At 44.6% G+C, this 16,163-nt stretch overlaps 2 protein-coding genes across 3 annotated transcripts in view; both read left to right on the top strand.

The window, feature by feature from the left end:
• Positions 1 to 16,163, top strand: part of LOC131191547 (zinc finger protein 850-like) — a 40,803-nt gene that overhangs the window by 17,447 nt on the left and 7,193 nt on the right. The window lies entirely within an intron of this gene.
• LOC131191551 (neurotrophin receptor-interacting factor homolog) lies at positions 7,444 to 15,527 on the top strand. Of its 2 annotated transcripts, none has more exons than XM_058169806.1 (5): positions 7,444 to 7,734; positions 9,144 to 9,605; positions 11,509 to 11,623; positions 11,751 to 11,818; positions 15,055 to 15,527. In XM_058169806.1, the coding sequence occupies exons 1-5, from the start codon at positions 7,459 to 7,461 to the stop codon at positions 15,067 to 15,069; spliced, it is 936 nt and encodes a 311-aa protein (XP_058025789.1). In that variant the 5' UTR covers positions 7,444 to 7,458; the 3' UTR covers positions 15,070 to 15,527. The 2 variants fall into 2 exon arrangements, with proteins under 2 accessions (XP_058025789.1, XP_058025788.1); XM_058169805.1 differs by lacking the exon at positions 15,055 to 15,527 and adding an exon at positions 12,164 to 12,818.

Below are 16,163 nucleotides of genomic sequence, written 5' to 3'. Positions count from 1 at the left end.
TACCATATCCCCTTATTAGTCCCTCCTCCCCCAAGAGGTCAGGCAGGTCTGGTCCAATGCCAGCTCCTTCTCGGCCCCCTGTGGAAATCTTCTTCTGATGGTCTCTGGCTGTTAATCATCTCAGGAATGCAGTGTCCGTTGGAAAGCCCGCGCTCTAACATTCTTGCTGATTACAAACCGTCAATCTCCCCTCCCCTTGATCTCATGTCAGACAACACTCTTAAAGGGCCCTCTCCACTTAATCTGAATAGGATAGTAATACATCTTAAGTCCATGAGCTATTTTACATTACACATAAAACCCCATTGCAATCTAACTACTGAATATAAAGTGTACAAAAGTATGTGAGGATTGGAGTGGAGGCTGACATTCGGCCCTCCTGCAACAAGGACGTTAGTCCTAGAAAAGAAAAGAGAAAAGTTAGGGTTTGTCAGGATATTTTTTATAGAATTATGCTATCTTCTCTGAAGCACGAACATCTTCCTTGTTCACCCATTCAGCTTGGGACAAAGGGAAGTGCTTCCAAGCAATAAGATATTGAATTTTATTTCTATGTTTTCTGGAATCTAAGATTTCTTTTACTTCAAAATGTTGTTCGCCCTCTATGAGAATTGGTATAGGAGGGGGTGTATGGTTAGCACGGAAAGTAGACGTGTGTTCTGGTTTCAGTAAGCTCCCATGGAAAACGGGGTGAATTCTTTTAAGTGTTTTTTGTAATTCTAGCTGTACAGTCACGGGGTTGATGATTTTCACTATGGGAAAAGGTCCCACATAATTAGGTCCCAGTTTTTTATATTTTTGAGTGGTTTGTAAATATTTGGTGGAGAGATAAAGTCTATCTCCAACTTGGTACTTGTTCTCAGGGGATCTTTTTTTATCGGCTTGTTTTTTGTGTGCACGGTGAGCGTCATCAATCGCTTTGCGAGTCATTTTCCATGTGCTTTGTATTTGATCTATCCATTCCGACAATGATGAAACCGTGTTTTTTTCCTTTAGAAGTTCCGATATGGGAACAAAGTCTTGGCCTGAAGCTACTTTAAAAGGAGTAAATCCTGTGCTACTATGAATTGAGTTATTGTAGGCTACTTCTGCAAAAGGTAGTAGGTCCGCCCAATTGTCTTGTTGATAGTTAATGTAACAATGTAAATATTGTTCTAGTACCGAGTTCGAGCGTTCACAACTTCCATTAGTCTGGGGATGATGGGAGGAGCTTAATCCTTGGGCGGAGCCAATCAGTCGCAAAAAATTTTTCCAAAACTGAGAAGTGATTGAACTCCTCGATCTGAGATGATGTGTTCCGGAACTCCGTGGAGTCTATAAACGTGTTGCACAAACAACTTTGCGAAAGTCTTTGAAGAAGGTATTTTGGAACATGGGATAAAGTGGACTTGTTTGGAGAACAGGTCTGTGACTACCTAGATTACTGTATTGCCTGCACTTTCGGGTAGTTCCACTATGAAATCCATGGATATTTCTTTCCATGGGGCTCCTGGCCGGGCTACTGTTTGAAGGAGTCCAGGAGGCTTTCCTGGTGGCCTTTTAGATGATGCACAAACAGGGCAACTTGCTATATACGATTGAATGTCTTTTTTAAGACTTGGCCACCAAAATTGTCTTTTAAGAAGGTGCAAGGTTTTCACAAAACCAAAATGTCCTGCCATTTTGGCATCATGACATCGTTGTAGGATGGTTTCTCTAAGTGATATAGGAACATATAGTTTTGCTCCAATCCAAGCTAGTCCATCACGGAGCGTGCATTCGTGCGAATGAGTCAAGAACCAGTCATCTGTGTTCAAAGCATCTTTAAACAACTTAGTTAATTCATCTGGTAGTGATGTCTCGGTTTTGGTATGGCTTCGGGTTATAGCCGGAGCTGCTAATTGCTGAATGGAGAGTATTGGGCGTACCACTTCGGAGCGCGCACCATTGTATTGGGGCAGACGTGAAAGAGCATCTGCCAGAAAGTTCTTTCCTCCGGGAATGTAATGTAAAGTGAAATTAAAATGGTTAAAATATTCAGCCCAGTGGGCTTGTTTAGGCGAAAGTTTTCTAGGAGTTTTTAGCGCTTCCAGATTTTTGTGATCAGTCCAAACTTCAAAAGGATGGTTAGAATCTTCTAAGAATTGTCTCCAAGTGCGAAGAGCCCAATGAACTGCAAATGCTTCTTTCTCCCAAATAGCCCACCTTCTTTCAGTTTCAGTCAATTTTCAAGAAGTGAAAGCACGAGGTTGTAGTTTACCATCGGCATTGTTTTGGAGCAAAATGGCTCCGACCGCTACATCACTAGCATCTGCTTGTACCACAAAAGGAACATCCATGTCAGGGTGTTTTAAAATAGGTTCAGCAGCAAACAGTCATTTCAACTTTTCAAACGCTGCTTGACATTCCATTGTGTTCTGTTTCCCTCCCCCAATACTCCCAACAAAGAGTCAGTCAAAGGCCTTCTCTTCTACTTTATTTACATAGATAAATGTCCTGGCCAAGTCTACCCACGGGCCTGCCAAGTCTCTGGAGATAACGAGGAAATTATAGATAAGGCCAGAATTACTCACGAATATATTCTTCATTCCATTGATACAGTTTGCCCGCGCAAATTCATTGCTTTGTCCAAGACAAAAAACCAGGAAGTCCCGCCTCCTATTTATAGTCTCTGCAGATGTCACTGCATGACCATCATTCCTTGGCTTTGTCCCAACGCTTCCTCTGCTGCACGCGCCGGTCACGTCTGCGCAGTCTTGCATCACTCCAAAACTGTTCTTGGGGCGTTGCTAAATTGGAAGAAGGCTCGGGAGAATCAGGCCTTGCTGGCCCCTCCTCCTCCCTTTGAGTGGGTGCCAGGGAGGGAGAGAGCCCAAGAGAAGCAGGGCTTGCCAGGTCTTCTCCCTCACTTTCTGAATCATCCGAGTCCAGGAGTCCGGGTCCAGGAACCTGGGTCACAACACATTGACCATTCGAGAGGTAATGATGGTTTGGTTTGTATCTCCTTTAGTTTTTAAGAGGTTGGTGATTGGCAAAGCAATTTGAGCAAAGGAGGGGATGAATTGACGATAAAAGTTTGCAAATTCCAAGAAACTTTGCAGCTGTTTGCGTGTGTGTGTGTGGGGGCCATTCCAAGACAGCTTTCACTTTCTCTGGGTCCATTTCCAATCCATCTGCCGATATACGGTACCCTAAATAGTCTATTTTTGTTTGATGAAAATCACATTTGGATAGCTTGCAATGAAGTTCTGCGGCTAACAACTTTTTGAGTACCGCTCTTACTAGCTTTATATGCTCTTCCATTGTTTCTGTATAGATAAGTATATCGTCGAGGTAAACAAGAACCCCTTTAAACAAGTGTTGATGGAGTATTTCATTTATTAGCTGCATGAAAACTGCGGGAGCCCCCTGCAGTCCAAACGGCAGTACTCGAAACTGAAAGCATCCCAGGGGGCAGTTGAAAGCAGTTTTCCATTCATCCCCCTCCTTTATACGAACTCTGTAGTAAGCCTCTCGTAGTCTAATTTGGTGAAAAACTTTCCTTTCGCTAGATGCGCTAACATGTCTTTCATGAGCGGCATGGGGTATACGTTTTCAGTGCATATTGCGTTTAGGTTTCTATAGTCAACTATAAGACGAAAGGAGCCATCTTTCTTTTCTCGGAACATCACTGGTGCAGCCACTCGAGGCCTAGCCGGTTGTATAAACCCCCACTCTAAGTTTTTGTCTATAAATTTACGTAACTCCCCCAATTCTTTTTGGATCATAAAATAAGCTTTTGGTTTTGGAAGCTTTACCCCTGGAAGTATGTCTATTGCGCAGTCAGTAGGCCTATGGGGAGGTAGAACATCTGATGCTTTCTCGCTAAAAACTTCTCGCAAGTCCCAGTATTCCTTAGGTATCCTCTCCTCCCCTTCTATCCGTTCCATCATTGCCCCCATCACGTCATGGGGCACGGCCACGGTAGATTCCTCCTTGGTATCTCTTTTCTCCCCTCTTGGCATCTTAGAGCGAAAACGTAAGACTCCCGTCTTCCAGTTAATATGGGGGTTCCACTTCCGCAGCCATGACAGGCCTTGATTGGTCCATCCCCGGGGCTACTATGAAGTTTAGGACCTCACGATGGTCTCCCATCATCATTTCTATGGGTTCTGTTACAAAGTGGGCGGGCCCTCCCCCTGCCACAGAGCCATCCAACTGGGCAAAGGCTATGGGCCTAGTTAGGGTTCTCAGTTTTAGTTCCATTTTCTCTACTACCTCGGGGCTGATGATGCACGGCGTTCGACGCTCCTCCCTGATAGGAGTGGCCTTCTTGGCGACGCCTTCTCCCACTTATGCCGGCTTTTGCACCTTAGCAGCTGGTTTCACTGGTTCCTTTCCACCCCTAGGGATCGTCTTTGGCACCAGCTTCACCCGACAGTCAGCTGCTCGGTGGCCTTCTTTCCCATATCTGTAGCAAGCAGTAGAACGTTGCCTCCCACTCTCCGAAGTGAGGGCGTCCTTTGGAGGGCCTCTAGGGATATGGGCAGGGTTTGGCCTTCCATTGCGCTCTGCTCGACTACGATCCTTCACTAGCTCGATTTCCATCTCCACTGCCAGGGTGTACCAGCCGTACAGCGTGGTTGGAGAGGCCCGTGCTCGGCATAATGCATACAGATCTCCATTCAAGCCATCCTTGTAAATGTCCACAAGGGTCACCTCCGACCATCCTCTCATCATGGGGACCAGATCACTGAACTCCTGGTAGTAGTCAGCCACTGGCCTCCTTCCTTGTCTGATGGTTTTCATCCGGCCCTTGGCCTTCTGCTCTGCCAGGGGGTCCTCAAACCTCCTCCTCAGTGCAGTCATGAAATGTCCATAATTCTGCAGCAGGGGGGAGTGCCCGTTGTATAGCGACACAAACCAAGCAGCTGCTCTTCCAGTTAGGTTTTGGGTTACAGCCCTAACTTGTGCTGCCTGCGACCAGTAATCTTCCCCCCAGTCGATCATGTAGTTATTCACTAACGCCAGGAACAGCCCTAGCTCCTTGGCATCTCCATCGAATTTTCCAGATGGGGGGGAATTTTTGGCTTTTTCCTTCCTCTGCGTGGCCTCACTCAGTCAGCAGGTGGCATACGCTCTCCATCTGACTCAGCTGCCTCTGGGAAGGGGGTTTCTGGCTCTGGGCCTTCCAAACTCTCTACACCCTGGGAAACTCCCCCAGCGGGCCCCTTTGCAGTTTCTTCCTCCTCTTCTCCCTCCCCCCTGGAGGACCGAATAGGGGATTCATACCTTTGGCGAGTGGCTTGCCTTACTTTCAACTCATGGAAAAGACGCAATGCCTCGTCCAACTGGAGGCTGTCTCTGATCTTCTGCTCCTCTATCCAGTCGGAAAACCTGCCTGGGTTTCCCTTTCTCCTTGTAGTCACTCCAGAGGGAGGTTCTTTGAAGTCTGGTAGCCTCCTCTCTTCTTCCAGCTGCAATTGCTCCAGCTCAACGTTTAATCTAGCAGTTGAAATATCTCCTGGTAGCTCCTCCAGTACAGCAGCTTTATCTTCGACCCCCGCGGTATTTGATTGTAAATCCTGGTTGGTCGACATGATGTGAGATCCAACTTAATGTCAGGCTGTCTCTGATTATATTTAGGAAAGAAAACACCTTGACCTCATTTGGAAATGAAGAAAAGTACTTTTACTAAATAATGTTGTGCCTCGTCCGCTTTCCCCGCAGCCGGGCCCGTCTTATCTGCTTCCGAACGCTGAGGAATGTCCTAGCATGCCTCCCGGCCGCACCCCTGGTTCCATGCCCAGACAGGCCGAGGAGGAAGAAGTGCCTCCAGCCCCCAGCTCTGGCTCCATGCCCAGGCAAACGGAGCAACTAGACCCCTCCCCCACAGCATGTGAGCCTGAGGAAGGTCAATTACCAACAGCTGCAGACTGGAGTGACCCTCGCTTCAGGAGAATTGATAGGCGGCGTCAACAGAAGGAAGGGAGGGGCAGGCCTGGATAAGTGCTGAGTCATGGAGCCACACCCATGGCCTATATAAAGGATCTGCTTTCTGGCATTCTCTGAGTCAGGCAAAGTCTGCCTTATCTCGCTGAAGTCACTTTCTGGTCTCCTGTCTGCCTTGAGAACTTTGCTAGGACTTTGGCAGAGCTGCAGAGGCACGCCTGATTCGGATTTCCCTGACCCAGCCGTCAGCGGAGGAGTGGGACTCGACAAATACATCTTGACTACAGCCGGATAAAGTTGGATCTGAGACAAAATATGGCTAACATTCCATATCCCCCCGTTAGTCCCTCCTCCCCCAAGAGGTCAGGCAGATCTCGTCCAATGCCAGCTCCTTCTCAGCCCCCCTGGTAATCTTGTTCCGATGGTCTCTGGCTGTTAATCATCTCAGGAATGCAGTGTCTGTTGGAAAGCCCATGCTCTAACATTCTTGCTGATTACAAACCGTCAATCTCCCCTCCCCTTGATCTCATGTCAGACGACACTCTTAAAGGGCCCTCTCCACTTAATCTGAATAGGATAGTAATACATCTTAAGTCCATGAGCTATTTTACATTACACATAAAATCCCATTGCAATCTAACTACTACTGAATATAAAGTGTACAAAAGGATGTGAGGGTTGGAGTGGAGGCTGACAGGAGCATCCTAAACTAGGGTCAATCGACTGTCATTTCATTTGATGTGGACTGAATTTTCATAATTTGTTAAATGCCAAATACACTGAATATTCTAGGTGAAAGTCATCAATTGACCATCTCAGAAAACTCCTTCTATGGGGATGAGTGTTGTTGAATGGTTTTTGACAGCTTAATGGCTTGTTCTTGTATTCCCCTGGCTAGATGAACAGTCACCTTTCATTTTTCCTTCTTATTTGGGTTCCTTTATTCCTTTCTTCCTCACCGACAGATTTAAAAGAGATTCTTGTTAGGGAATGTTTTTTTTCCTAATACAAGGACTTTAAATACAATGCTATTTACTACAGTATAACATCACCAAAAGCTTTCATTTTTCCTTCTTGTTTCGGTTGACTTATTCCTTTTGTAAGGTCCCAAAAGTTTCCCTGAGCCACTGAGATGCCAAAGAGAGTGAGACTCAAGACGAGGCTTGCAAAAAATATCAGCTTTTTATTTATGGCCAAAGTAAAAAGTTTGGGTGACAAAACTATATACAAAACTTAGAGACATAATGCATGTAAGGAATAGCCACACTCCTGCAAGAGTGGCTCAGAGTATTATATACATTGTACCCCATTACCAATGTGGTCTTTAAAGTGTTCTCCATAGATAAGGTGGGCAGGCCCCTGTCCACCTTATATATGGAGCATTCCTATAGCCTTGTGTAGGGGCTGTTTCCCTCCCTGGCCAAGTTGTTTATTCAGCAGAATGCTTTCAGGATTCAGAATTTATGAGACAGAAAAACTCCCTACTCTGGTTCCTTTCTCTATGGGGCCTGATATTCCTGGCAAACACTTTCTTCTATATTTTCAAGGATGGACCTAGCTTTGAAGCCAGGAACAGAAGTGAAACTCAGAAGCATTGCCAAAAGCTTCCCAATCAAGAAGCCCCCTCCTGGCCCCCCATGGGAAATGCACTTTTTCTCAGAAAATCCACCAGGGGGGGCACTTCGGTTTTGGGCCTTACAAGTTGGGAAGGCAGTGACATCATTCAGTTTTTGCCCTTCTAGGATACTGACTCTCTCTCACTTTAACCCTTTGAGATCTGCAGGAGTTTACAAAGGCGGAAAACAAAATCCAAACGTGGAAAAGGTAGGTGTCTTTGTATGTATGTTTTCTCGTAGAAAGGGAGACAGAGAGTTCTCGCTCTAAAAAAGGGCAAGAGACACATGCCTAGTCCTCATCCATTTGCAGTTTTTTTGAGTATCAGGAGTGGGAGATCCCATATTCCCCTACCCTCCCTTTCCCCTGATTGTAAGAGGCACTTGGGGGAAAGCAGAGACCACGCACGCTGCCCTCGGGAATAAATCGAGATCCTCAGAAATGAAAGTGGGGGGGGGACTTAAGGAGTCCTTCACACCCCATTTCCTGGTGAAAGCTCCTGTGTAGGGGGAGAGCTTGCATGGGAAATCTCAAGAAGGAAATAAGAAATATATTTGCAAGGAAGGGAGGCAAAAGATGATGCCTACATTCTCACTGTGTGCTGGATGACACTAAACTAGGTTTGGATGCCCTGCAGTTCAATTTGCCTTAGGAAATTAGTAGAGCAGCATCCTAAACCAGGGTCAATTGACTGGCATTTCAATTTATGTGAACTGGAGTTTCATGCCTTGATCTACACTTTTAGAAAGCACGTCTCTCCTTGTGTGTAAAAAGAAATTGAAATGATCCAAAATGCCAAATACCCTGAATTTTCTTGAGGGAAATCATCACTTTACCAGCTCAGAAAATAATTTCTACAGTATGTGGGGATGAGTGTTGATGAATGGTCCAACCCACTACTTTCTGGTTATTTGAATATATTCTCTTTTCTATCAGAGAAACACAAATTAGAGTTCATTTGTTCATCTTCTTTAGAGACAACGTTATTTCTTTGGCTAAGAGGACTTTAGGTATTCCCATGGCTAAGTGAACATTGCTATGAATGTGTGGGAAGGCCCCTCCCCTGGATAAATGAAATATTTGGGGGAATATTAAAAAGAAGCATAATATTTTATTTCCCCTAAGGGACAAATGGAGAAACATGATCTTAATGGAGGCAGAAACCATCCTCAGTCTCCCTGACCCAAGCGGAACCTGAGGAGGCCAGCTTTTCGAAGTGCAGATTTGGTAATCCATTCAGAAAGATTGGGTCAGGCAGAAACATCAGATAAGCAACACAATTAAGCCAAAGGTTGACCAAATTATCTCAGACAAACACCTAGGATTTGCATTTTCCCTTTTGCCTATAGAACCAACCATGACCTCATAGGAATCCAGAAGGTATAAAATCCACCCACTCTAAACTCCATTTTGTCAGCTGTCCCAGAATCACATGTGGTTGATGATTCTGGTTCAACAATAAGGGGAACCTTTCTTTCCAATCGGCCTCCACCCTCCATTTTATTTCCAGTGCCTTCCTCCTATATTGGAACTGAACCAGATGGATATTTCTTCCAAGAAATGAAAAAACATTTGGAGATACACAACTTTCCTTGCACTAATTTAGAATTGTGTTATAGGACAGAGAAAGAATGGCAAGCCTTCCTTTTGCAAGTGGGGGAACTGGAAAAGGCCCTTCCGGTGCTCAGTCTGGAATCCACGGGGAGATGTTGGCAAGAACTGGGCAGAAGATGCTGGAAGAAGGAACCATCGTTTCACAAGTTCAGTCTTGGAATTTCAGGAACGTCCAATATCAGGAGGATGAGGGCCCCCGAGGACTTTGCAGTCGACTCCATTACTTTTGTAGTCGATGGTTGAGACCAGACAAGCACACAAAAGCGCAGATGCTGGACCTGGTTGTTCTGGAGCAGTTCCTGGGTCTTCTCCCCCTGCAGATGGAGAGCTGGGTGCGGGAGTGTGGAGCAGAGACCAGCTCCCAGGCAGTGGCCCTGGTGGAAGGCTTCCTCCTGAGCCAGGCGGAGGAGAAGAAGGAGCAGGTTGAGTTGCAGGTGAGAGGACTTCCTCTTGGGACTCCAGAAAAAGTTGAATATAATAAACAATAAGTTCACATTTTGAATCCTTTTCATAATTTTATTAAGCTTATCAAGATATAAAATACAAAAAAATGAAAATAGTAGGAAATGGGGCGTTGGAAGGGAAGGGAAAGAAATGTAGGGGAAAGGGGGAAAAGAGAAAGAAAATCATTGACTTTTTTTTAAGCGCAGTCACATAAAATGATACTATTAAGTTTCAATGTTTTACTTTTACATATTTAATATGTACTAACAAATTCTGTAACAAAAACCTACATAAAAAGCAAACCTCAATCAAAGCTTCATTTTTTTCCATCTCAAGAACAAAATCCAGCAATGATTCCAAAGTAGAAATAAGGTTGGGTTTGATCTTCTCTTTAACTAAAGCAGTTTATTTTTCCATCTCTGCTTGTTCCATCAGTTTGTCCAACCACTTTTCCATTTGGCAATTTATTTTTATTTTTATTTTTATTCGCATTTATACCCCGCCCTTCTCCGAAGACTCAGGGCGGCTTACACTATGTTAGCAATAGTCTTCATCCTATTTGTATATTTCTATACAAAGTCAACTTATTGCCCCCAACAATCTGGGTGTTGTGTCTTGCCCGCCCTCAGAGCAGCCAGGGCCTTCTTACCTGCTCCCCAACACTGAGGAATGTATGCCTTCCGGCCCAAGTCCTGGCTCCATGCCCCCACAAACTGCAGAAGAAGGAGCATCTCCCTGCCCCAGCCCTGACTCCATGCCCAGGCAAACGGAGCAGCTAGACCCCTCCCCCTCCTCCACAGCAGGTGAGCCTGAGGAGGGTTTACTCCCAAGAACAGCTGATTGGAGTGACCCTCGCATCAGAAGATTGGAGAGACGGAGGCAACAGAGGGAAGGGAGGGGCAGGCCTTAATGAGTGCTGAGTCATGGTGCCACACCCCATGGCCTATATAAAGGAGCTACTTTCTGGCAGTCTCTGAGTCAGGCAAAAAGTCAAACTTATCTTGCTGAAGTCACTTACTGGTCTCCTGCCTGCTCTGAGGACTTTGCTAGGACTTTGGGCAGAGCTGCAGAGGCAAGCCTGATTCGGATTTCCCTGACCCAGCTGTCAGCGGAGGAGTGGGACACGACACTGGGTCCTCATTTTACCTACCTTATAAAGGATGGAAGGCTGAGTCAACCTTGGGCCTGGTGGGACTAGAACCTGCAGTAATTGCAGGCAGCTGTGTTAATAACAGACTGCATTAGTCTGTTGAGCCACAAGAGGCCCATTTAAAGTATCCTTCCGCTTTTATGCATATCGTATTCTTGCTGCTCTCAACATATATAATAGCAAAAGTCAAGATTGTTTTTCAATCTCTTTGTCTATTAAACGTAAAAGAAAAGTCTCTGGTTTGATTTTCATACCCACTTTGAGAATCTTCTGCAGTAAAATAAAAATCTTGCCCCAGTATTTCTTTGTCACTTGTCACAAGTGAAGGAGAGATGTTAAAAAGTTCCTTTTTTACATTTAAATTTCAAACATTTATTTGAAATTTCTTTATATATCTTTGGTAGTTTATCAGTGTTAAGTAGAGGGATACATCATTTTATAGAAGGTTTAGTTTAAATTATAATTTAATACAAATTTTAAACTCTTCAGCCACGTCTTCCCCTTGTTCAGGCATTATATTATACACAAAAATCTTTGCCTTTGGATCAATGAATTCAAATTTTGATGTCTTCTTTCCTGGCATTCATACTATGTGGAGATGCTTCACTAATCTTTGTATATCCCTTATCCATTCTAGAAGAAAGATTTTGCACAGCCATTTCTTTCTTCCTTCCCAGCTTAATTGATAGGTGCCGAGAGATTTGCAGTGGCGTTCACTGGAAAAGAAACCATTTCATGATTTGTGATGTCCATTAATTCTTTTCTCCTATTTCAAGTCCTTCACAACGGAGATCAGAGATCCTGAGAGAAAGAGGCATCTGTCAAATCTCCCTCAAGAACTGTCTTTCAGGGGGATCCCTCAGGAAGATCCAATTCAGGACACCTCAGGAGGTAATATAAGGTCCTTCTTCTCTTCTGAGAAATCCTAACTTTCTCACCTTCTCTGGGTCTTCTCCTGTATAGCATTCCTCCTCCCATTTTACTAATTATGCTTTTTGAAATTCTGTCTCCCACACAGGGGAGAATAGAAGGAAGTTGACTCTTTGTTTTGGGGAAACAGAAACCAGGATTGAACCTCCAACTCAGGTAAGAGAAGAACATTCATCTACTAGATTTATATTTTCCATTTCCCTCAGGAAATCAGAGGATGTAGACAGCACAGGTAGTAGTCGTAAGTGTGAAAAATGGGGATGTCATTTTTTTGCTGCTGTGTAACTTTGAACAGTCACTAAAAACTAAAAACTGTTGTTAGTCAAGAACTACATGTAGTGTCTTCTGCCGTTTTGCCCTCTGCTTTTGGTTGGAGATTCTTTTTATTCTTTTGCTAATTACCATGTTTACCTGAAAATAAGACCCGGTCTTATATTCTCTTAGGCCCTGAAAAAGCACTCAGGCTTATTTTCGGGGGTGTCTTATTTTTTTCGCATACAGGAAGTGGGGAGCCTGCCGGCCCAGCCCTCTCCATCCCACCACCTGCTTGCCTTCAGATGCAGTGGCCCAACTTTTAATCACACCCAGGTCTCCACCTGCCCTGCTTGTTGGGCCTGCTGCTGCCGGTACACTTTTGGCTGCTGGCTGCCAAGCGGCTGCCTGTGCTGCTGTTGGCCTCCTGGCAGCGCTACTTTCGGCCATCCTGCAGGGCTGCTCCTACCTGCTGTGGAGTGAGTCATCCCAGATCTATGACTTCAGGAGTGCCCCCCTGCTGAAGGTGGAGCTGCGACATCCATATTGCCCTGCACAGCCAGCATGAGAGGTAGCACCCACCAGGGCCAGGGCCCAAATAGTGCCAGGGTCAACTCACAGCCCGGTGCCTGCAGTAGACCTGCAGGAAGGCGCTCAGTAGGCCAAAGGTGGTGGGCAAGACAGCATGGCTCCAGCAGTATCCGCTGGCAAAGGGGCTCTGGCATGGTGGCGGTGGGAGGGTGCTCCGGAGGTCGTAGATCTCGGCCGACTCGCCCTAGGGCAGACAAGAGCAGCCCAGCAGTGTGGCCGAGAGCAGCATTGCCAGGAGGGCAAAGAGGTCCCGTGAAGCCAACAGCAACAATGGCAGTCGCTCATGCCAGTTGCTGCAAGGGAGTGGCGAGTGCGTCAAAGGGGAAAAGCAGGATTTAGCTTACAGCAGCTGCCTGAAATGTGCTTGCAGCGATTGCTGGACCCGAAGTGGGCAGCCCCATGCCTCTTTCTCCGCCTGCTGCCAGTGCTGTCCCTGCATGTTTTGGAAGAGAAATAAAAAAATAAATAAATCCTGCAGTCTCTCATCGTTGCTGTACAAAGCTGAGCACAGGCAACAACAGCTGTGCAGTGCAAGGGGCAGCACGCAAGTCCACTTTTTATTTTTGATGCACTCACCATTCACAGCAGCTGGGACTGCTGGAGGGGGGGGGGACTGGCAGAAAGTGGAGGCTGGCTTCTCCCCCCCATTCTTTTCTCCTCTGCTTCAGCCCAGCCTAGCCCTCCATCCAGCAGCTAAGGATGAGGAGCACACCGTCCTCTCTCTCTCCTCCTCTCTCTCTCCCTCCCTCTTTCTCTCTCTCTCCCCCTCTCCCTCCCTGAGAACTGTGTGGGGAGAGGGGAAAGACATCAAGGGGACGCTGGCAAGACACTCTTGGCAAAGAACGAAATGTCCCCGCTCCAGAACCCAGAATTTTAAGACAGAAAAGTGAAAGGGGGAAGACAATTTCAAAGGCCCTGGAGAAAAAGAGCAAAGCTCTTCTGAAGTGGATCCCAAGGCCAACACTGCGAGAAGCAATCTGCTTCTCCACCCAGAACCTCATGGGTTTTGCGGAACCATAGGGGGAAGGGGAGCCTGGCCTTCCTCGACCACCTCCAAGTGGGCAACAACAGCTGCGCCTTCTCCCCTCCAAAACATGCCAGGATGTAATCTGAATAACATCAGTGGTGGTGAAAGGCTTCCCAAAAAAGGGGCCAAGAAATGGGAAGGGCGCACGGACTTGCAGCACTTTGTTTTGATTTAGGCGCTGCTGCTGACTTGGAAAGAATGGCTTTTGCATGCCGTGTCACCCGAGAGGTCTCATGGAGAGGCGGCCGAGCCCCTCAGCTTCTCTCCCATGTTTCCTGTGCTTTAGCCTAGCCTCGCCCTCTGTCACCCTCCGAAGAGGGAGGCCAAAGTTCAAAGGGGATGGGAGGGCCAGGACAAATCTGAAAGAAACAGACTATTCCTTCCATGCTGGTTTCCGTGAGCAAGCCCAGGGAACAGCTGGCGAAGAGGCAGCCCACGAGCTACTGCTCTCCCTTTCCCTCCCTCTCCTTCCTTCTGAAGTGAAGGTTGAAAAGCCCCATCGTTTCCAGGCACCATCCCACCGCCTGTCTTTGCTTGCGGAGTTTGCGGCAGAGCCGGAGGACTAGGTTGGACGGCAGGAGCCAAACGTGCACAGGCTCAAGTGTGGCACCATCCTACCCTGTCCCTTGGCTTCACTCGCCTCGCGCAGGCACCAGCAACAACTAGAGGTGTGGGGGTGAGTGGGGGAGGCATGTGATCCGTCCCACAGCTGCGGGTGTTAGGAAACTGTTATTGCCCAAATGTTGGCCAGGAAATATATAAACCAACGTTGTGTGTTTATAGTTAAAAGTATTATGTAGCTTTAAAAACTTTGTTGCATCATCATGCATCCTGATTGGCTGAGCTCTGTAAGCCAATGTACTTAAGGAAAGCTGAATTATGGTTTGTGTGGATACTACAATACCATTTTTACCTGCTGATATGCTGCAACTCTATATTTGAGCTCTATGCATGATCATTGCTTGATCAAGGCTATTTACTGCTTCTTACAAGAAACGCACATTAAATTATCAGATCAAAAGTACCTAATAAACTCAAAGTTAGGTAAACATTTTGTTGCTTCAGCTTTGGAGAAAAAACATGGCATAGTGGTTTATTTGAGAAAAGATATTCCAGCCAAGTTAATAGAGGCAGATATTCATGGAAGATATATTGCTATTGAGCTTACAATAGAAACAAAAAGGACTCTCTTGCTTGGTATATATGCACCCAACCAGCAACAAGAAAAATTTTATAGAATGTTATATGATAAGTTGATTCTATGGGATTATAAATCGTGTATTATACTGGGAGATTGGAATGGAGTAATAGATACACGAAAGGACAAGAGAATTTCTTCCAAGAAGATACCTGCACATGCAAAGCTGCCTAAATCCTTTTTTGATATGATAGAAGATTTTGAGTTAAGAGATGTATGGAGACTGCGGAATTTGGAGGAAAGAGACTATACTTTTTTCTCTGATAGGCATCAATCCTTCTCACGTATTGATTTTATTTTAATTTCTAATGATTTGCTTTTTAGGGTGAAGAAAACTAAGATATTTCCAAGATGTTTGTCTGATCATAGTCCTGTTTGGATGGAATTGCAATATGGAAAAGAGGGTAGAAGAACTTGGAGATTAAATGAAAATTTGTTTAGATATCAGGATAATGTAAATCAATGTAAAAAGCAGATGAAAGAATTTTTTGATTATAATTTGAATAATGAAACATCGATAGAAATGGTCTGGGATTGTAGTAAAGCTTTTATGAGAGGTGTATTAATATATCTTAATAATAGACAGAGAAATAAGCAACAAAGACAGCGTAGGTATTTAGAAGAGGAAATTTATAAGAAACAACAATTATTAATACATAATCCACATGATCAAAAACTTAAAGATGCAATAAAATTACTACAGAATCAATTTAATATGATAATGGCTGATCAGGTGGCAACAAATATACAATATGCCAAACATAATACTTTTGTAACGCAAATAGACCTGGTAGGTGGTTAGCATACACTTTAAGGAAAAGACAAAAACAACGTACTATAGAAAATATAGAATACAAAGGTAAAGAGAGATATCAACAGGATAAAATTAAAAAAGCTTTTTTAGAATATTATACAAATTTATATCTTAAAGATAATATATTGAATAGGATATTGATAAATATTTGAAGGAATATAAGGTTAAAATTTAACTTTAGAACAAACGGATGAATTGAATCGGCCTATAACCTCGGAAGAAATTATTTTGGTAATTAAACAATTAAAATGGGGAAAACTCCTGGTACGGATGGGCTTACAGTTAGTTATTATAGGAATTTACAGGATGAGATGTTAGGTCCACTTAAGGAATTATTTAATCAGATACAACTAGGAGGGGAATTCTCATGGAGAACCTCTTTATTTCATTGATACCAAAAGAGGAACAGGATTGTTCTAAACCTGGGAATTATAGGCCAATCTCACTTTTAAATAATGATTATAAGATTTTTGTTAAAATAATAGCTAATAGATTAATGTTGATTCTGCAGCGAAGAATTCATAATGATCAATCTGGATTTATAAAAGGGAGACAGATGAGGAATAATGTTAGGCAGATTGTTAATTTACTGGAGTATTTAGAAAAGAAAAATTTTATT

This window comes from Ahaetulla prasina, chromosome 2 (assembly GCF_028640845.1).
Source record: "Ahaetulla prasina isolate Xishuangbanna chromosome 2, ASM2864084v1, whole genome shotgun sequence".
Lineage (NCBI taxonomy): Eukaryota > Metazoa > Chordata > Lepidosauria > Squamata > Colubridae > Ahaetulla > Ahaetulla prasina.
This window is presented reverse-complemented; position numbering and strand designations above follow the sequence as displayed.

What these genes read in the sequence shown, in the direction of transcription:
- LOC131191551 (XM_058169805.1), top strand. Translation starts at nt 7,459, where the DNA reads ATGGACCTAGCTTTGAAGCCAGGAACAGAAGTGAAACTCAGAAGCATT. An exon ending in AAAATCCAAACGTGGAAAAG is followed by an intron (nt 7,735 to 9,143) that starts GTAGGTGTCTTT and finishes ATTGTGTTATAG; the next exon opens with GACAGAGAAAGAATGGCAAG. An exon ending in AATTCAGGACACCTCAGGAG is followed by an intron (nt 11,624 to 11,750) that starts GTAATATAAGGT and finishes TCTCCCACACAG; the next exon opens with GGGAGAATAGAAGGAAGTTG.